At 41.1% G+C, this 21,581-nt stretch overlaps 2 protein-coding genes across 4 annotated transcripts in view; one reads left to right on the top strand and one right to left on the bottom strand.

The window, feature by feature from the left end:
• Positions 1-74: 74 nt before the first annotated feature.
• LOC120794423 (WASP homolog-associated protein with actin, membranes and microtubules) lies at positions 75-14,476 on the top strand. Its single transcript, XM_040135508.1, has 11 exons — positions 75-912; positions 2,852-3,025; positions 3,565-3,715; positions 4,417-4,586; positions 6,271-6,478; positions 9,640-9,824; positions 10,462-10,548; positions 10,672-10,767; positions 11,795-12,194; positions 12,334-12,476; positions 13,056-14,476. The coding sequence occupies exons 1-11, from the start codon at positions 337-339 to the stop codon at positions 13,209-13,211; spliced, it is 2,346 nt and encodes a 781-aa protein (XP_039991442.1). The 5' UTR covers positions 75-336; the 3' UTR covers positions 13,212-14,476.
• Positions 14,477-17,129: 2,653 nt separating this feature from the next.
• Positions 17,130-21,581, bottom strand: part of homer2 (homer scaffold protein 2) — a 33,812-nt gene continuing 29,360 nt past the window's right edge. For all 3 annotated transcript variants that reach the window (XM_040127074.1, XM_040127093.1, XM_040127084.1), the window contains 2 exons: positions 21,357-21,437; positions 17,130-19,533 (listed from right to left, as the gene is read on the bottom strand). In XM_040127074.1, the coding sequence (XP_039983008.1) occupies positions 19,345-19,533; positions 21,357-21,437 (270 nt within the window). In that variant the 3' untranslated portion in view covers positions 17,130-19,344. The remainder of the gene's footprint in view (positions 19,534-21,356; positions 21,438-21,581) is intronic.

Genomic DNA, 21,581 nt, shown 5'->3' with positions numbered 1-21,581 from the left:
TGACGGCTGCTTTGGCGTAGAAATCAAGCAACGCCGTCCTGCTGTGCGACACGAGGAAGAGTGCTGGGGAGAAATTGTTATGTTTAATTTCTTGGCTAAATAATGCACGCAAAAGATACGCGGCTTCCGCTGTCTCCTCCCACTCGACGTTTATTGCCAGTAAATGCGATAACATCGTCTTTTGACTTTAGTTTTAGTCGTCAACGTTCGGTTTTTTTTTAGATCATTCCGAATGTTCCTAAGGCACCTGAAGGCATCCTACGTCACGCAAATGGCGGACGTTGTAAACAGAGCCAGCAGTTCCCCGGAGGCCAAAGTGAAACAGCTCTTTTTAAGATGAATAACGTAGACTGCGAGCGCCTGGATAGCCTGGAGGGCTGGGTGGCCGTTAAAAGCAACTTATTTGAAGAAAGCGAGACGTTTAAGCTGGGCTTTATCGTGCAGTGGAATGTCATCGAGCTTAAGTTCGCCGTCACCTGCCACAACCGGACGCTACAACGGCAGAAACGCAAAGCCGAGGTCGCCGTCGGCGACCCTCAGATGAGCTGGGCTGGACTCTTCTCCGTGAACGACCTGAAACACATCCATCGGCAGTTTACATGTGTGGCAGACGTGCCGGGAGCCTGTTTTCCAGATTTGTCAGAGTTTGAAGGGGGCAACATTTGGGACTTGCTCTTCCTGAATCGGAGGTCAGGTCCCGAGGACGACGACGAGAGGGACTTCGATACGCCGTGCAGGAAGCTGGAAAAATATTTCAGCACGGCCATTGACATCTGCGGTCGGAAAATTGTTCTGGATACATTATTCACCCAGGATGAGCGGGGTGTTGAGGAGTACTTTGAAAATCTGCAGGAGTTCAAAAGGAAGACCATGCAGGAGGAGATGTCCAGGGCCAAGGATCACCTGCGACAGGTGAGGGGTGTGTGCGGGGGGGGGAAATGGTCCACAGGCGCACAGCTGTTTATCGGTGTCATGCAACAACTTTCATTTTGAAGGCTGTAATTTGCGCTCCTGTTTTTATATTGCATTACACAGAGGGAGGCGTCAAACATTTTGTCAGCCTCATTTATATCAGTTAAGAGGGACAACAACAGTTTCCAAGGGTGGAAAGTAACCTATTATATTTATGCAAGTCCATTTCCATTCTATGTTACTTTATACTTCTACTCCACTACATTTCAACGGAAAATATTTTACTTTTGACTCTACTCTGCTATATTTACCTGAAAGCTATGGCTGCAAGTTAATTGGCAGATTCAGATTATCAATACAAAATATAATCAAAAATAAAAATGATGATGTATAATTATAGATTAGGCTACCCAGCAGTATATAAAGTATTTAAAATGAGCTCCACCTTTACCAGCTGCATCATTAAAGTGATGCTTACACATTAATGCAAAAAAAAAAAAAAAATCATTATAAAAATGTAATATATATATTATTCAGAATTTAGTTTTTCTGCATAATGAGTACTTTTACTTTTGGGACTTTATATTTTGATGCTAATACTTTTGTACTTTTACTTAAGTAAAATTTTGAATGCAGGACTTGTACTTGCAACTGAGTATTTCTACTTTTACCTAGGCAAATAATCTGAGCACTTCTTTCACCAATGACAGTTTCAGCAAACACTGAACATTATAACCTACATGAGGACAGGGTTTATTGCAGGGCTTTTTGTGCAAGACTGCATTGGTTTATCTGTGTATTTACAAGCACTGTTACATAACTATTAGATCACTGATAAAGCAACACGGCACAAGTTAACGCTGATGGGTTTTGCTCATAGAAAATGTATAGGCGTAAGATCCGGAACTGCGCTTTACAAATCTCAGCATTGTTTGGCTTGTCCCTGCCTTCTTCTAAAACTCTTGCCTACGTGCACCACAGCCAAATCTCATTGAAAAACTCTTAGACGCTATGTTTGATGCACTCGAAAATATTTCTTATACAATATTTTCAGAAGGAATCTTTCACTTGAGCAAAAGAAGAAGGATTGCGGATTTAGTAAAGCTCGGGAAACCTCTAAGCTTTTGAATGGTACCATGCAGGACTAGCACCACGCAGTGGTGTTACAAGTCTGAAAGCAGGCCTACCATGACACAGCAAACCCCTGCTTTATCAACTCTAGATGTTGCAACACCACCAGCGCTGATGTTTGTTTTTCAGCCATAGTTTGTCACGTCATTGTATTTAATTTGCATTATATCTTACGACTAAACCTTAAATTGTTTCCCTATAAATACATAAAGAGGGCAAGGAATCATATTGTACAGGCTTGTGTGTCTTTGAATTAGATATGATGAAATCACATGACATAGAAAAGTCACTTTTTTCTTAACCAATCTCTCTTGCCGCTTTCTCCATGTCCAATAATACCTACAGTACATTAACTCACCCCATTCTCCCTCCGTACCTAACCGAATTTCAGTTACTGATCAAGCTGACGTAGGTACAAACAAGGTCTGTGGTGTGAAGGTGTCACAACTTGAAACCCTTGATATGGAATGGTTTGTTACCAGATTACCAGATTTGACGAGACAAAGTTTTTAGAGGTAACTGTCAGATAGATGACTCCAGGAATCCAGTGGTATTGAACCACTAGCCTCTAGCTTCACCAGTCAACCCTCAGCCCACCTGGGTATGAAAGTTGCATTCTGAAAGGACCAATATCAATTGTCATGTTTCTGAGCTCAGATTTGATTGTTACGAAAAACTGTTCCTTGCAGAAATTGTATTTTTTTTGTCCGGTTCGTGTGAGATATGAAAAGTCACGCAGAGCAAAGGCTAAAGCCTGTGAGCTCAGAATATACCGAGGTAATTGTGTTTATGTCTTCTATATTTAAAGCTCCTGCAGAGTCACGGCACGGCAGACCGAATGGTTGTGCTGCTCAGCATCTATGAGGAAGAGGACGAGGCCTACCAGGACCTGGTCACTGTGGCCACCACCTTCTTCCAGTATCTGCTGCAGCCTTTTAGGGACATGAGAGAGCTGGCCTGCCTCTACAAAATGGAGATCCTGGTAAATACAGCCCCATGTTTAGCAGCTGTGGACTTTTTTTTAGGATGTGGTAAATTATTACACACAGAGGACACAGTATGCTCGCAGTTAACACTATCTCCCTCCCACCATTAGTATGACTGTGTAACCAGTAACATGTGGCCTTTTTTGTCAGTGAAGATACAATATTTGTATGTACTATATTTCATTGAGTGATGATTTTCAGTCTTAGCTGTTTAATTTGTAGCTGCTGAGCCTAATACGCCATTACTAATACACCTAAAACACCAAACAGGCCGATCCTTTGATTGGCCTGTTTGATCTCTCCAACCTTCTATCTTGGCCTAGACACATACAGTACCTTTACACAAATGGTGGTGGAGTGATGGGCACAGTTTGATATCTTTATGTCCCACTCAAGCAAAATGTGAGGTCCAATTTTTATCTTCAAACTAAACTAATTTTGAGGAAAAGCTGAAGTTGTATGTGGGTTAAACACCCGTAAGAAGTCTGCATTAAATCACCAAGTGTAAAGTTGCCCACTGTTCTGCTCCTTGCAGAAGTCTTTGGAGTTTGAGGACTTGGGTCCCAAGAGAATTGCAGCTCTGGAGAAGGAGGCGGAGGAGTGGAGAACGAAGGCGGAAGATGCAGTCGCCTCAATTCAGGACATCACTGTCACCTACTTTGCACAGACTTCAAAGGCTCTGGCTGGTATAATTTGCTGTGTTTATTTCTCTTATTAGTGTATGGATGAATTAATTAATGACTTTTATGTGTCATTCCTCAGTCCACAGGGGGAAAAAAATGCTGTAGAGTCACAAGTTACATGGCAGCCGCAATCAAACAACATAATAACGATATATATTCAAAAATTCCAAACAAAATGCACATTGTTATTTCCACTTAATATTTTGAGACACATACAGTAAATTATGGAAAATTATTACATGATAATTGCATTGTGCTATTAACCTCATAGAGGCAGGGAAGACAAAGGAATAAAGAAGTATCAAACTGCCCTTCCTACATTTCAGTTGAATCTAAATTCCATCTTTCATTTGGGCATGTCGGATTCCCACCATATCTGAGGGAAAACATCATCCATAAGCAAACATTCTACACGGAGCCAAAATGCATCCGTTGTCCATCAATCATCAAGATAAGGTCCAAAAACTATTTGGCTGGAAAATGTAGTTATATTTATAGACAGGTTCAGGGAAAACAGCAAAAATACATTGCAACACTCACACCAGTCCCTCAAATGCCTTGGACAACACAAACTAATCGCATCTAACTTTGTAAAAGTATCGATCGATGGTCTCCTTTCAAAACCTGACATTGCAGTATATACTGTATGTGCTTTTGTGTGATGCGGACATACATAAAAGACCCTTGTGTACGTACATGTCCAGGTATGTTAAAGCAGATGGAGGAGGATAAGTGTCGTTTTGGGGCTGCTGCCTGGGCATCTGCAGCTCCCAGACTGGAGAAACTACGCTTCCTATTGGCCAAAGAAACCCTGCAGCATATGAGATCAACAGAGATGTGCCTCAACCGCAAGAAAAACAGCATCAGAGAAAGGGTGCGTGTCTTAGATTTTTTTGTGATTAACATAAACAGCAGGTTTTTTCCAGTGGCTCTGGAATTAGTCAAAATGTTCCATACTGTTGTATTGGACTCTTAGACAGTTGTAAGGCTGTCCCAGGTTTTAGCTGTCATTCAGATCTTTATCTTGCAGTGCCAAGGCCAACACTGCTTTTGTAGTAGTTGTAAATCTGAAGAGATGTGGCACAGTGCCTACTTGCCCCAGTGTGTCTTTTACTTGGTATTCCAGTCTGATGTGAATCTCTGCCTGCTAGAGTCCTTTGATCTATTTATAAAGCCTCTCTAAAAAACACAGAATTCCCTCGATACATCCCTAAAACCTGCATGCATGAAGAAGTGAGTGTGTCTGTGTGTATATGCATACTCAAAACGTGCCAGCTCTGTGCATATTTGTGACTACAGTTTGGTATATTTCTAATGTTAGTCACAGTATTTTGGGAACATTGTAGTGAATTACTTGCTGCTATAGGGTGTCGTGTTGTACAGTTGAGCTTTTCAGAAGAGAACAGAGAATATCCTCAGCACCTTAACCTTCCTGTGGCTGTATTATTCATCCAATTAAGCTCCTTAGAAATCAGGCTTCAGGACGCTGGCAGTATCTACCAGTGTGAAATCAACATGAGCCTTTATAGAGTTTGCCGAGACAGCTGTGTGTGAGTGTTTATGAGGAGATCTACACCTACTCCGGCTCTCGTGGAAACATAACTCTGTAGCTCTGCTGAGTGCGCTGGTGTGCCTGCAGTTGTCACAGCATGACCCCTTTACATTTATGTGTGTATATATGTGTGTTTGAAACGAGCCGTATATAATCCCAAACTAATTCAATATCTGCAGCTCTTGTGTCACATCCATACAGTGTGTGTATTTATATTGGACATAACTAAAGGCTTTTACACACACACATGCTTTGAATGTGTCCGCTCATTAACTGCACATAAAACATACTTAACATTACTGAACTACCTTGCAGGTAGCTATTGGTTTCAGCTAATTTCGTCACAATATGAACGTCAATTTGCAGAGATTAGGCTTGTTTGAGATAAATTACCAATCACAGACCCTCGTTTTTTTTTTTGTCATATTTTGTTTTTATTTTTTTTATTTTTTGGTTTTTTCACCAGGTAATGTAGTCGAAAGCAGAGACTATTTTAAAACCTCCTTGTTACCATGTTCAAGGACACTCCCACATCCAGAATTTGAATCAGCTGTCAAAAAGCATAGCATTCACAAGCACAGGTGTCAAAAATAAAGTCCAGCAGGCAAATGATAAGAAACATACTGTAGATGTCATGAAAAGGATAAGGTGGAGGACATTCTTTCACTAAATAGGTTTCAGTTTGACAGCGGACTATTTTAAGTATAGTTCATTCAAGGTGTCTTTGAACACAAAAAGAAGAGAGTTCTTTTTTGTGTCTTTTTAACACAGTCCCTGATTGCAACTGCCTCACCATCCCTCTGAGAGATTAGTGTATGAAGTCTCGTGTCTCTGCAATTTAAGGTTAACTACATACTTAAATGAATGGAAACCAGCAGCTAAATCAAAAAGTATGGTATGGTTTAGAAGATGGTCACAGTATGTACATAACAGACTGTTCTATACAAAGCCACCAGTATGATCCTTAATGGGGCTGACTTGACATTTTTCTGTTGTTGTGATGCAGCTGGGCAGCCTGTCTGGCAGAGTCCAGAGCCAGAGCGCTGATTCCAGCTCTGTGTCTGAGGATGGCCAACAGCAGGACACCGTGGACCAGCTGGAGCTGCAATTCTATGAAACCCAGCTAGAACTGTACGACACCAAGTTTGAGACCCTGAAGAATGAGGAGCAGCTGCTGGTGGCTCAGATAGACACAGTGCGACGGCAGATTAAAGGTATACTTACTGTGCATCTAACTAGCCCAGAGCTGAGCAGTAAATTTGTAGGTAGTCTTACATAGCCAGGCCTTTCTCCACAGCGCTGTGTCAGCACTGGAGAATGGTCTGGCTTCACCCATTATCATTCTGCTGGAGGAGGAAAAAACACACATTGGCTTGTTCGTAATTCTTACGATGCCGCTGCAAAACAGTGTCAGCGGAGAACCACTCTTGGTGGAACATTTGCGCACGGGGAGGCGATCACTATCATTAAAATGGCTAATTTCCTGCAAAGAGAATTCCACAAAAAACAGTAAAAGATGAATAACGACTGTGTGATTGCACAATCCAAATCTTCTTCAAAACTTGCCATTTTCAGCATGTAGATAGGTCAGTAACATGCAGATAGCACACGGGGAGGAGCATGCCGCATGAGAGACGTGGCCAGCGGGGGGCTTATACCCACGGTCTACATCCGGGGAGTAAGAATAATGTGTCGGCTACATGTGGTTTATGGAGAGAGACGTTTGAAACATACCGCCTTTTGAGCAAAATTGTATCACTGTTAAAGACGGTGATATCCCTGTAGAGTCCACATAAAAACACTCTTTAAATATCTCTACAAGAGCTCTGTACAACAATTCTGTAATAACACTCAGATATCACAATACCAGAAGCTTCAAGTGTAAAATAGTGAAGAGCAGAGAGAAAGGGATTTAAGGTTGTCTAACACTGTGAAACAGTAATTAGACTCAAGAGGTCCTCACACAAATTGCCATCTTTGCCTGAACACTTTATTTAAATTAGTGAAGTAATACAGCAAATGAATGCAAAAACAGAAACATTTGAACAAGGTAATGCTTTGAGGTATAAAAGCCCTGCCATGAACACTAGCTTACCTAAAGGGTCAGGTCTCGTAAGCCGGAACTAGAGCCCCATATTTTTTTTTAGCCTATAGTTGTTCACATTTTGACAAACTGGAACCATTAAAAGTGTGCCACATTAGCTTTTAGCTGTTCATGTTCAAAGTGTACCCGTAGACATTTATCACTGAGTTACTTTGATAGCTAAGAAAACTTAAAGACTTGGTGAATCTCATGCAAGTTGTGGAGCTATAAGGAGCACTTTTATTTCTAGGCAGATTAATGCACGTTAACTCACAATGGACATTGGAGATGATGATCTCCTCACGAAGTGTAAGTCACTGAATGTATACATTTGTGTATCATGTCTGTGTGTTGAAATTTGACTGAGTTATGATTCAGAATGAGTAGGATTTTGACACAGACTGCGGCAGTCTGGCACGAGGGCTGATTTATGGGCTGTCAGAACTACTTCGTAAGGAGTGCTGTCCGACCACATCGGACCACCACAGCGTTTATACCTTTTCTTAAAGGCCACACCTGGAGGCGGAGGGAAAAGCTGGCTGTCAAAGAGAGGGGGGAGACACAATATCTTTAAAAATGGAGATAATGGCGCCGCAGTCACAGAAAGTCTCTCCAGGAAGTCATTCATAGTATTGCAGTTGATCGTACAAATGAAAAGTGCCGCAAATAGTTGTGCAATGAAAAAAGAGAGCTAGAGAGAGTTCAGTCCTTAGCTCCTTTCTCACCTCTGCACACCTGAGCAATCACATTGTGAAGTGGGTGTGAACGTCAGATCGTCAGTTTTGGAAAGGGTGTTTCGCACGCTATCCGACCATCCAACAAGCAGATCAGACAGGGTATAGTGGCCCCATATAGTAGCCAATGAGCTGTGTGTCAGAGCCACTGCTGCTGCTCCAAGTGCTGACCGTGTTGGTAAACGGGCCAAGTCGGTGGCCAAACTCCGATAACTCCCCATTGTTTTTAGAACAGCGACATGCACCTGCGCCTTTGACCTCACGCAGTGTCTTTGCCTCACATCTCCCCTTCCACGCTCACTTGCAGTTCTCCCCACTAGAGAGGTACGCCTCACAGTTAATTTAGTGAACTGGCCCTTTAAAATGCTTGCGCACGTTTTTATGTTGACTCAGTGATATGTCTTTGATAGTGATTTATTGAAATGCATTACACTGAAGGGTGTTTCCAATATTTTGTTCACCTCATTAAGCAAAAATACTAAACACACCTTACAATATAACTACATAGCTACATTACACTTAATATGGAGTTGAATCAAAAGTCTTCTGACACAGTGTCATAATTAAAAATTGCACAGTGTTTCACATATTTATTACAGCAGTGCTGTATTGGTTTACATTATGTACAGGGTTTTTTGTTTTTCTGGACACTTAGTGTATTCTGCATAGGTTTTACTTTGGGGAAATATTTTGTTCACGTAAATATTTCCCTAATTGCTCCTCCTGGGACATGTGATGTTTACTTCCAAGTTTTGTGTCTATATACATGCTGTGTATCTACCTGTCTGTTTCGTCTTTTGGCTGTGTGAATCCTTACAGCGAATGGTGTCAGGTTTACTTTCCCAACTAAAAAGCAGGAAGGTGTCCTCTACCAGTAAAGGAAGCAGGAAGACAGAAAAAACAGATGAGAGTAGTAAACTATTCACCAATCATGAGGACAAGAAATTAATTAGTGATTTTATGCAGGCTGCACTCATCAGATTACTGCAGAACATTTAGGTAAATACTGTTGGTTAGTAACGAAATGTGTCCCTTAATACCTACCATACTACTGCTACGATACTTTTCCATAAGCTTGATCTTGTAGAAACAAGGGTAGGTGGCCCGTTTTTCTTATTGCAGAAATCTACCAACCTTAATCCGGTTTCTCTTAACCCCTTAACCTGATAAAGGGCACTAGTTTTCCTGTTGATACATCTTTTCAGAAGAACCTTTACCAACAAAAACAGGATATAATCAGATTCCATAAGTGCATGTAACGTACACAACAACTCTAATTGTTCACAATGTGCTCTGTTTTGTGTGAACTTTGATTGTTCTTGTGCCAGAACTCCTTGTATATATATTCTTCCGTGTATAAAGCTTTACATAGTTTACATACATAGTATACAGTGCATACTTACATAGTTGCGACTTTGTGGTAACAACAGAGAAGTTAGTTTCCAAAATAATGTGTGAAGCATCATGAAATTGAAGAAGTATAATGTCTGAGTTGAAAGAGTACCTGGTGAACAGGTGAAGAGGGGACAGAGTTACTGGACCACATTCCGTGTTTCAGAGCTGAAGGAGGAGGTGGTTTACTATGATGTGTGCGAGGATCCAGAGGAGCTGCAGAGCCTGGTCCACACAGGTATCCAACAAGCAGACTCTCCAGCTGTCAGTCAGCTCAAAAGACGCCTACAGACCTTGGAGACCAAGAGAGGCAACATCTGTGCCCGGCGAGCTTATCTTCGCAACAAAAAGGTGTGGACGAGTACCGCTGACGTTCATTTATTTTCAGAGGACATTATCTGCCCCGTTAAAAATGATTTTTACTGTCATTGGTCCCTTTCAAGGGCAAATGTATTGATCTGTGAGTAGTGGATTGGAAATAGTTGGAAATGTTAATGAAAGAAGATGGTGCCATTTTCCACTCTCTGTCCCCCTAAGGTCCCCAATTGCTGAGTTTTTATAATAGTTTTTACTGTGTTGTTTTATTTTTAGTTGACAGAGTAATTTAAGTACAGTTGGTGCAATTGGCACTTTGTCCTCCTGGCTGCATGCTCATTTGTCTGATTTAAAAAAAAAAAACATTTTAATGCTCGGAACAAAGTGGGAATATTCCCCTGGTTAGAGGCTCCCACGAATCACCTCCAGTAATCCACAGAGTCACATGCATGAATATTTAACAGTGCAGTAAAAAAAGAGGAACATTGTGAAATGAAAAAAAATGCTCTCCTAATTCACTGAGGCATTATTTGTCCCTCATTGTCAGTTTCACTGACATTTTCTGAACTTTGAAGAACATATTTGTCCAAACACCCACTAATTTGGTTGTACATGTCAAACTGCAATTGTGTTTTGTATTTTTGAGTATATTCAAGTGTTTCTGTGTGTTTAGGATCAGTGCATGGATTCCCAAGAGCATAAGCAGCTAGCAGCCAAGCAGAGCTCCAAGGTCTTCAGCCAGCATCATCAGGTCCACCTGGTACGTCACCACGGCAACAAGACAACCCACAGAGACGCTCCCACACCAGCAGAAGCCACAAATGAAAGTGGATCCAATTGTGTCTCTCTAATACCTCTCACTGTCTCCCTCTGTTGTCTGCAGAAACGAGAGAAGAGAAAAGAGGAGGAGCAGAGGAGGAAACAGTGGGTGGACCAGGAGCGAGAGAAGACTCTGAGCAGATTACGATCCTTCAGAGAGGTCAGGCTGTCTCATTGTCTCTGGTCCGCCTCCGCCTGCAGCTTCTCCTCTTTTAATAAAACCCTAGAAGCTGATTCATACCATCTTAATTCAATAGTTCACCTCAAGATTAAAATTCAACTCAAACCCCACGTCACAGGAAGATCTGATGACCAGGTGCTGTCGTTGTGGACATGATGACTTACACCGCTTTAAATGGTCGACAGTGAATAAAATAAGATAAGGAAGTGAATTTTGAACCCTTATTTGGGAACAGAACTACTGTGATTTGGTGTACAAGGTATTTGGACTCACTGAAATTGGATTTAATTTGGTTGAAGCTAAGACCACAAATTGACATTAAATACGCAACATTTTTAGCAAGGATCCCTCAAATTTAGATATTAAAGACGAAAGGTATAAAAAAAGATAAAGATATTCTGGTGGCAGAATATTTAACAGTTGAACAATAAATGTATTGTTTTTAACGCCGCACTTTTATCTGCTCTGCTCTAATCTGCTTCTCTGCCACACACTGCTTCTCTGTCTGTCACAGAGCGAACCATTTTTGATAGTCTTTCTAACAGACTGATGGATATTGATGTCAATTGATGACCTATTTTTCACCAAATAAACTGTTACCAAAATCGCCAGTCTGAAACAAGCTAGTAGCTACTAAGAACTTAAAAATGACTTCATAAATAACCTGAGAGATGGATTTACAAATAGCAGGTGCAGCTCAGTCCAGAACAGCTACTGAGTGGCCCTTGTGGTGAGATTGTTTTGTCAACCAGTCGATTACTGTTTTAAAAGATCACCCAGCTCGAGCAGGTTGGGAGGATTTATTTTCTCTTGGTGTGAGCATCATGGTGTCAGATGTTTTTTTGGTTTTTTTTCTTGTGCACATTCCCTATGTCACTTCAGTTTAATCTCAAGTGACTGTGAAACCTATTTAAAACAAAGGAACGTTTGGCGTCTCTCTCAAAACATTAGATAATGTCCCTATTTCTAAAGCTGTTTCTCCCCCTCTTCTGCCATCTTTTTCAAGAAGCGACAGGGCCATTACATCCTGAAAACTCCCCAGTCCAGGATGTCTCCTTCAGAAGTCCCATGTCCCTCGCAGCCGCTGTCAATCATCAGCCTCGGCCCCTCTCCCTCCTCTGAAGGACCCTCCCCCTCCATCCGCCCTGCACCCAGGCGCAGTAAAGCACCCAAGAAACAGCAGCCTAAAGACATCCCTGTCCAAATCTACACTGCACCGCCCCCTCCAACAGCAAATATACCTACTGCACCTCCTCCTCCGCCCCCTCCACTGCCACCTCCCCCACCACTGCCCCCTTCTGTACCTCCTCCACCTGCCAAAGTTTCCTCTGAGGACACACCAATGGCTCTCAGTGAAAAAGAGGACCCTCCTTTCCCAGCCAAGAACATGCTCAAACAAAATATAGGTGAGAGTGAAATACATACAGTATAATTCTTCTGTTTGTGTGTCTATAATAGATGGACACCAAAGGAAAAAACCTTTTGATGTCCATTTATTGGAAAAATCAATACAGATGAAGGTTCTACTTTGTTATATCCCCGTAGGAACAATGGATGAAGTGTTGGCCTCACTGCAGCGTGGACAGATTGAGCTTAGAAAGGTCCCCGCTCCCAGGACAGCGCCCCCTGCTGAGGACCCAAGGAGCAGTCTGATGTCTGCCATCCGAAAGGGAGTCACCCTGAGGAAGGTGAGATGTTGTACAAGAACAGGGAACATGCCGAAACCCAGAACAAGTCTGATAGATTGCCCAGACCAATATAGTGACCGATATTAGCTTATTGCAGATAGACTGTATCAGCGTATATATATCAGCTGATAAGTAACACCAAACTGGAATACAGAAATGTAGAGCTGGGTTATATAGAAATAGTGTCACATTTACATAGTTTTTCCACCAAAGAGCGCTGATGAAAAATCAATTCAACAGTCAAATGTCCTGCTCAGTATGTGTCCTTAAAAAACAAAATTATGGGATCTCTATCAAAAGTGTTATTTTTAATATATATATATATTTTTTTTTTTGCATTTCTTGAAAATTCTTAAAAAGCAATGAATTCATTTCCCTAAAAAAAAGACGTAGTACTGATAAAACCGTGATATACTGTCAATGGCAGTACATTTATTCACTTTCATTCATAACTGTAGGCATTATGTTTGTTTTCTGTCATTCTTCAACCCATATGAAAAAGGTTTTGAATTGCATTCTGTGTGGTATTACAAAGGCCTGGCGAAAACTGGTATTAAATTGACTCTTGTCGTGCTACAGGTGGTTCCTACACGTGCAGAGGTCCTGAGCAGTGGAGACAATGAGCTAGAGCGCAGCATCAAAGCTGCCATGATGCGGATGAAGAAGGTGGCAGCCGACTCTGATGAGGAGGACAGGGGAGACGACGAGACACAGAATACAGAATGGGACAGCTGAGAACACACGCATACACGCACATATTGATTAAGTCTTCCTCTAAAATTGACCCTGCTCTGTTTTATCCTGCTTATGTTGCTGTGAAATTTTCACCACAAAAGCTTCTTCTTTGACTAGGACCGGATCACACCTTTCCTGGCTTAAACATTGCAGTTTGTTGAAGTTTTCGTCAAATTGTTTTGTTTTGTTTTTTTTAAATTGCCCTGAGATGTTGAAATACATCCAGAACTGCTTCAATCTAACTATCCAGGAAGTGGCAGAATCAGGATTCAGTCTCCTGTAAACCAGATGGTTAACAGAAATCCCAAACTGAGCGAATGTGGTGCTGTGCTTCAGCGCTCATTAAGGAGACAAGCCAAGCAATAGCACTGTAGTACAGTGTGCAAATGATTGAATTTCTTCCAACTCTATCTGAAGGCCTTTTGTGTGTCTGTCACACAGCAGAGGAAGCCTATGCTGCAGGCAGAGACGACTACACTAACCAGCTCCACTATCACAAATACTCATTTGTCTCATATTGCTGAGTCTAAACTCAGCTACTTCTGTTATTTTGAATGTAATTAAATTTGAACAGTTGTTTTTTAACTTGACTTTACGCCAACAAGGGCTACAGCAAACTGAGTTTTGTAGTTTTTGCATTTTATTATTAAACAAAGGAAGAGTTACGTTCTAAAGTGCAGCAGTGTTAATTATTTACAGCCTACATGTCTAAAGTCTCTGTTACTGTTTTGTATTAGAGGCTATTTGATGCACTGTTATGTCCATGTTTTTCTTTTTGTGTAAGAAATGTGTTAATGTACTAGGCTGAATTTCTGTGCAATATATACATGATCTGTTCTTCTTTTTCTTCTTCTCTGATGCCAAAACAAATTAAGTGACAGAAAGAATGCTAGATTCCTTTTTTTTTTTTTGGGGGGTAAGAAATATGTCCTAATGATGGAAAAAAAGCTTGCTGACAGGTTATTGTTATTGTTTAGGGCAAACTTCATACTTATGGCCTTTGAACCTGTGAAAGAGCACTTGACTTACGTAAACCTCTTAAAAAGACATGGTTATAATGTATCGTGCACAAAAAACAATACTGTATTGCAGACTACAGAAGAAATTACTAATTGCTGCACTTTGTTTTAAAACTTCTGATTCTGCGAAGATATGAAACTTCTTCCAGTGTGTTACAGATGAGCTTTGGGCTGATGATAGCTGAGGCGGAAACACACTTGTACTGCTTAATAATAAATGAAGACACGTAGGATCATACACGAATTGTTGGCGAATTCTTTTTCACTCAAACATTTGTTGGTCTGAGATCTTTTCTTTTTGCTCATGCTGTTCCCTGATCTGCAAAGGTTAGCTGAACCTGGGGAGTAATAAAACCCCTGCTCTTTAAATGAGTCACATCATCTAAAGAGGTGTCTTACCAACCTGTGCTGGTGAACCCCAGTGAGCGTGCCTTTTCGATTTGTAGCCCGCGTGACGATGAGTCATATTGTAATATCCATCCTGGCAGCCGTCGCTCTCACATCTCTCTCCTGCAGTGACAGCTCAGACATCCCCAGCCAGTTTTGATTGGGTTTATTCAACTGTGTGTACTTAGAGAGCAGCCCCTAGCAGCTGCTCTTGAACATCACCTTGTTTGCAGAACCGCCATCACTCTGTATTTTGTCCGGGGTGTAATTTATTGGTAGCATCCAAGTGATTCAGATGGAAGACGTGTCACGCACCTTTGGGAAGACACACACGGCAGGTCTTCAGACGAACCTGCCAATCGAGTGTCAACATGAAATTCCGCAGCCAGTTACTATGGCAACAGGGAGTCTCAGCGGTAGTGGCCTGCAGTGCCATCTTGCTCTCTCTCTCGCTCTCAGACACATGTACGGAGCAGCATAGTCTCTTAATGATGTTTCACCAACTCGCCCACTCATCACCGGTCACACAATGAAAATTAAAGAGACAGCAATGAACACCAGGGAGGGGACAGAGAGAGAGAGAGAAATGCTGCTTTTGCTGCGACACTGCTACTGTAGCAGTTTGAGTGTGTTTGATAATTCATACGGCAAGAAGTAAGGATTATATTAATTTCACATTTTTCATTTAATCAATTCATAATTATTTATAAAGAAATTCAGAGAAGTAACCACATCCAGAGCCCACTGTAAGTTTTCTTTTGTCCAAACAAGAGTCAAAAAGGACATTTATTTTATATAGTAAAATAAAATTAAGACTTAGTCTACAACCATGCTAGGAGCTCTGTGAGAATGTACTTAAAGCAGTGCTTTAAGCTAAATGCTAAATTCAGCATACTAACATGCTCACAGTGACAATGTTAACATGCTGATGTTTACCAGGTGTCATGTTTTCCAGGTTAACTATCTTAGTAAGTATGTTAGCATGTTCACATTCGCTAATTAGCACCAAACACAAAATACAGCTGAAGCGAGTGGGAATGTTATTAGTTTTGCTGGCTGATTTGAACATTTTTAACCTGCTGGTGGCGCTGGATGAAAAGTCGGGAGATTAAAAAAGCAAAATAGGATTCATTCTCTGGAAATCCGAATGCCTGAACAAAATGTCATGGCAATCCAACCAATAGTTGTTGAGATATTTTAGTCTGGACCAAACTGGTGGATCAACTGACATTGTCATCCCAAGAGCTGCCAGTAATGTGGCAAAAAAGTCAGAAGAGTGACAAGATCCAGAGTTTACAGCAACAGTTTTGTTTTGGTTTTTTTTGTCCAAAGAACAGTTAAAGGTATTCAAAAGGTATTCAGTGGGGCTGCAACAAACTGTTATTTTTTAATATAGCATAATCTAGATTGTTTTCTCCATAAAAAGGTCCTAATAGTGAAAAATTCTGATCACAATTTTCCAGAGCTCAAGGTGATGTCTTCACGTTTTTCATTCAACTAACATTGAATACCCAAAGATATTTAGTTCACTGTCATAGAAACCAGAAAAAGAACAGTGAAATGATCATCAATAGTTGTTCATTTTTGGTCAATCGATCAATCAATCAACTAATTTTTTCAGCCCTAGCATTCAGTTTGCAAGCTACTTAGATCAAAAAAGCTGGAATCAGGACATGTTCTCCACAATTTTGATACCAGATCAGTCATTTTATCAAGCAAAACACCCTGTGGCTCCAGCTTTTCTGTTTTATCATCATTGTAAAATAAATATCATCAACTCACTTAATTAACTAATCATTTCAGCACCAAATTGATGCTTATACTGTACACTGATTAATTTTTCACCCGGATGTACCTGTGCTGACCAGCTGATCTCTGAGGGTGAAAATGAAAATTAAAGACTCTCAGGGAGACCAACTTCCAAGAGCGTCATTGGCTGAGAAAGACGACTGACACTCTGGTCTAATTAACAAATGAATCGATGGAAGGTGGCACTGGGTCTGCACTTCTCATAGTCCATTATTCACACTTTTATTTACAAAAAGAAAGGAGTGAGTGGGATTAAGTTGCCAAGGCAACATGTCCTCTGATCCACAGATCATGCTGGAATTTTAAGGGTTTTTCCGTCCTTCATCCTTGTTCTGATGTCAGAAAAACTGATACATTTCACTGACTGTGATTAAATCCCACCTCATTTGCTATGGTTCTGTGTGTTTCTGTTAGGATTACAGCTATATTTAGTGCTATGTAAATCAACATGGGAGAAAAAGACGTGCGGTGGCGGAGCTTCTGTACTCCAGCCTTGACAGGATGAAGCTCTGGGGCTGTAGGTTCATTCCACCTCCTTCTTTGAGCTTCTCATCCTGGAAAAACGCCTCAAGACATGTCAGGCAGCATATTTGTCAGCTTCATCTTTTATATTTAGTGATTTGCAACTAAGTGGGGATCAGGGAAACCTCCCATCTCCTCTCTGTCGAGTCATTGCCCAAAAAAAACCCACACAAACTCAGCATTGTAATTAAACTAAATTTTAACGATTGTCAGTTCTATTGTACAATATTGAACAGGGTCACAAAAGTGCACAAGAGGCATTGGTTCAAAAGGAACATACGATCATACATTGTGTTATCCAGGTTTTGGTGACTTGTGAGCAGTAGAGCTAAACAGAGAGAACAATAAGCAAAACGTCCCTTCGTAGATATCTCAATCTTATGACAAGATCAAAGCAGTGATGAATATTATAGACATCATAGTACTACCCAGTAAATATGCCACTACAACATGTGCCTTTGATTTCAAATGTAACATGGTTCAAGATGGACTTCCCAAAACACTATCCTGCAAACAAATCCTCCATTATATATCTTCTGAATCCAGTTTTGTAAATTTTATATATTATTGTACATCTGTGGTTGACATGAGGTTAAAAGGCGCTATGTGTAAGTTTTTGCTATCGCTACACAACCAAAGTTAGCATTAACAGCTGTTTTCTTACCAGTCTAGAGGAAATGTTGCGAGTTCAGCAATAAGGTTCCTTTAAATGCTACTTCTCATCCTCTCATGTTGGACTGAGGGCAGACTGGACACTACAGTGAATACTACTATCACAAAGTGGTATTACGAGACAGGACAGGGCTAGCTGGTTAGCATGCTAACTTCAGTAGAAGAAAAGAAGTATAAGAAATAAAAGTAAAACAAGAGTTAACATTGGCGTTCCTTTCCACCACTGGAGACACGTCTTGGGGAGTAATGGAATGAAGTTAGATGCTGAACACGCAATGTTTCTTCTAGACTGGTAAGTATACAGCTGTTAATGCTAACGTTGGCTATTTGGCGATAGCAAAAACTTACATATAGCACCATTAAGGTAACTTTGATTTACTTGGTATGTTCTAGAAAGACTAGTTGCGGAGAGGCACCAAAAATAAATAAATATGTTAAACAAAAAAAAAAAACCAAGAATCTGACAGGGTGTTAATGAAAAGGCCCGTGCCATTTAAATGTTTTCAGTGAAGTACACTGTCACATTATTCACCCATCGAGCAGCACCAAGTACCCTCACTCAAAAATAACCACCACCATAAAAAAAACTAGTGTGTAGGAAGCACATCAACAGCCTTGGAGACATTTGTCTTTGTTCTACAAATGGACAGTACTATCACAACCACAAAGTCCTTTAAATACTACACTACACTTGTGGCCAGTTGGGTTCCTGTTATTATTTTTTGATGTTTTTAAAGGAAAGCTCCTGAGACAAGAGAGTTTTCCTACTTTATGCAAATAATCAAAAATGTCTTAACTGAAGACACCCACAAGAGAGGTGATGAATTCCTGCTGCAGTCCCTTCTCAGTAGTTTTTGAGCAAGCACCTGTTTTGTCCTTTGAGTTTCTCACCAAATTAACATTCATTAACTACATTAACATCCTCGGGATGGGCTCACCTGCCTGCGTTGTCTTTTCATCTCATTTTATTAGTGAGGATGTTTGTTTTTCGTCAGGTTCTCTCACAAAAATCATCAAGTTATTATTATGGTGATGGTCATCACTTGGCCAGTTCTCCTTGCCAGGTGGATTTGGACTCACCTGGAGGCACTTTGTGTCACGGCCGTAATATATGTGCATAAAATCTAATGAGTAAAAACTGTCTTCTAACACACCTGAGATTGACAAGAGGCAACAGCGAGGACAGTCTACAGAAAGATTTCAACTGTAATTCTCTGAGGGGGCCACAAGGATTAATACCAATTATTACTTGAGTGATGCTGAACAGCATTGTCTTTGTGTGTTGTTCATTTTAGCCCTTTTAAGTCCCCTCTCCCACTCTAAGCTCAGACTGCCTGTGTAGAAGTGCTGAAGCCTTCAGAAAAAAAGACAGATGGACAGAATCTAAGAACCCTCCACCAGCTTTTTAAAGCCGCTTCCCCCCACAGAAACGGATAAGTAAGCTCCAAGTGTGACTCTTGATTTACTTTCAGAATGCCAGCGCACAAAATTAAGCCATTTGTTCGAGAATGCTGGCCTTCCTCCTCTTAGTCTGCCAGTCTCTCTCTCCCTCTCCAAAAACATGTCTTTCTCACATGGTAGTGTTTATTAGAAGCCAAAGCTGATAGTTTCTGAGTGGACATCACCTTGGGGGGAAGTAGGTGCCACAGTTTCTGCCCTGAAGACATACTGTCGTCAATCTTTCGTACCTGACCTCTGACCCTTTCAGCTCAGTGCCACTTTTCTCAGTTATCAACACCTAGCTTGGAAAGCCCCTGCCTGACCTCATGCAGCTCATCTATCTTTCCATCCAGAATATCCATGAACTTCTTCAGCTCGCCCTTCATGTTGCCCTGCTTTTGTCGGCTGTCGTTTATGTCCATCTGAAGACCCTCTATCCTCCCCTCCAGTTCCTTGTTCTTTGTCTCTGCAGCCTGCGGACAGATATTAGGAGAAAAAATGTTACACTGTCGCAAAGAAGTCAAATGGTGGGTACAGGGAAATCAAATTAATGTCTTAGGAGGGATGTCAGAGAATTTGATGTAGATGAATAGGGATGATCTTAGCAGAGATGCCAAACCACAGAAAGAGCTTCTTTCTCTTACAGCTACTTGCAAAAAAGATAAAAAGAAGTTAAGTTGGCCTTTCAGCATTTCACTTCAATGTAAGCAGTTAAAATTACAAAAGGAAAAGATGCATTTGCACTGAGTTCTGAGGAACATCTGTCAAAATGTAGCAAGGAAAAAAAAAAAAATCTTTTTTTTAAAAAACATTATCATGACTGAAAACCAAGCTTTTACATTTAGGAACTTTGTACATTTTTCTATGTGTGGGGATGGGAGAGCAAAGTAAGTCTGTCAGACTAGCAGGCGACACGAGTGACACATTAATGTGAAAGATACCATTGAAGGGAGGGGTTTAAAATAGGAGTGCTAAATAGGTGTCCCGCCTGCATGACTGTATCCTCCAGCTGACTTCTGAAACCTGATCTCCACATGGGGTGCCGTCTTTAAATAGAGGAAAGCAACAACCACAAACACACAGATGGAGTACGTAGACTTATTTTTTAAAAAGCCCTGTAAAAACACAATAATGTCAAGGGAAAAATGCTGATTTGTTATTAGAAAAGTCATTTCAAGTGTTTGTTGTTTTTGTTTTTTTTTTAAATCTCCTAACTTCTATCCAAATAGGCACTAGCTCAGTTTTGGTTTTAGGCCTCATGCATAGACAAAGGTATTTGAGAAATCCCATTGTCTATGCTTCTCCTCAGTTTGGATAGCCGGTTACATAAACTCCTGCTTCAGCCGGTTCTGTTGTCACTGTCATTCATCCAGCTGGCTGTTGCAGAAACAAACCAGGCAGTCGAGCTTTGTGAACTGCCTGAACTTCAGGCATGCCACTGTTGGTTTTATTCTCCTCCCTGCCCAGCTTGAAAGGCAGCACATGCATGACAGCTTGGATGTTAAAATCCTGCTCTGAGTCAGTCAGAACAGGGCGAGATGAGCATCACTATCAGTGCACCTCGTGTCAGGCTTGGCACTAACAGGGCGTAAAGTCGGTCATTGAGCCTGGCACTTCTGGTTTTACAGAAAGTCTGATATTACTCACTGAGGAATCAGCCTTGACAAACAGGTACTCTTGGTTACAAGGAAGATGGGAGGTAATGGGCGTGGATCCATAATGTTAAGTTGGGTGTCAGAATGTTCTGTTGCCAAATACCATTTCACGTCACAGACATAACCCACACACCTCCAGAAATACCATAAGACTTGGTCATTAAAGCCCTCAGCAGAGCTCTGAAACAACTTCAGCTGTTTTTGTAGTAAGCAAAACAGAGCAAATCTGCATCACTATGAAACTAATTAGCCATGACAAAGATGTAGCATCTCTGTGTCCCGGATGAGGAAACGAAAACCTTTTCAAAAAGGCAATAATCCACTCAGCATTGTACAGGAGATGGACCTTTATTAATAGATACAGTAAACATGATCTGCGTTAGTGAGACACGTGATATCAATGTTGTGTCACCAGCCCTCGGGCAGAATGTTGAATAGGAACTCTCATTCTCTACCTCCATCTGAAAGTGCTGCTTATGCCTCAGAGCCTGTTTGTTACCTCGCTGCTACAGCCGTCGTGTCTTCACTTGTGCTGTAAGCTCGAGGTCTATACAGCTCTGTGCTTTCTTTTAATACTCTGCTGTAAATCACACCTCAGAGAAATGTGGCGTTTGTGGGATTTCTGGGTGCTTTGAACTTACCTGCAATTTTGCGGAGATGCTCTCGCACTCCGCCATGAGCTGAGGGATTATCTCCGCCTGCCTCCTCAGGTTCTCCAGCTCCTGGGAAAAATAGGTTCAGAAACCAGTGACAACAAATCATATCAGATCATTCTTTCTATATTGTTTTTGTAAGAAGCCAAACTTTACAAATCCACTTTTTTGCTGAAAATTGGGTGACAAGATTGACAAGAACTTTGCCTAAAT

Source organism: Xiphias gladius, chromosome 1 (assembly GCF_016859285.1).
Source record: "Xiphias gladius isolate SHS-SW01 ecotype Sanya breed wild chromosome 1, ASM1685928v1, whole genome shotgun sequence".
In the NCBI taxonomy this organism is placed as follows: Eukaryota; Metazoa; Chordata; class Actinopteri; order Istiophoriformes; family Xiphiidae; genus Xiphias; species Xiphias gladius.
The sequence above is the reverse complement of the archived record's forward strand: the minus strand, read 5'-3'. Positions and strand labels throughout refer to the sequence as shown.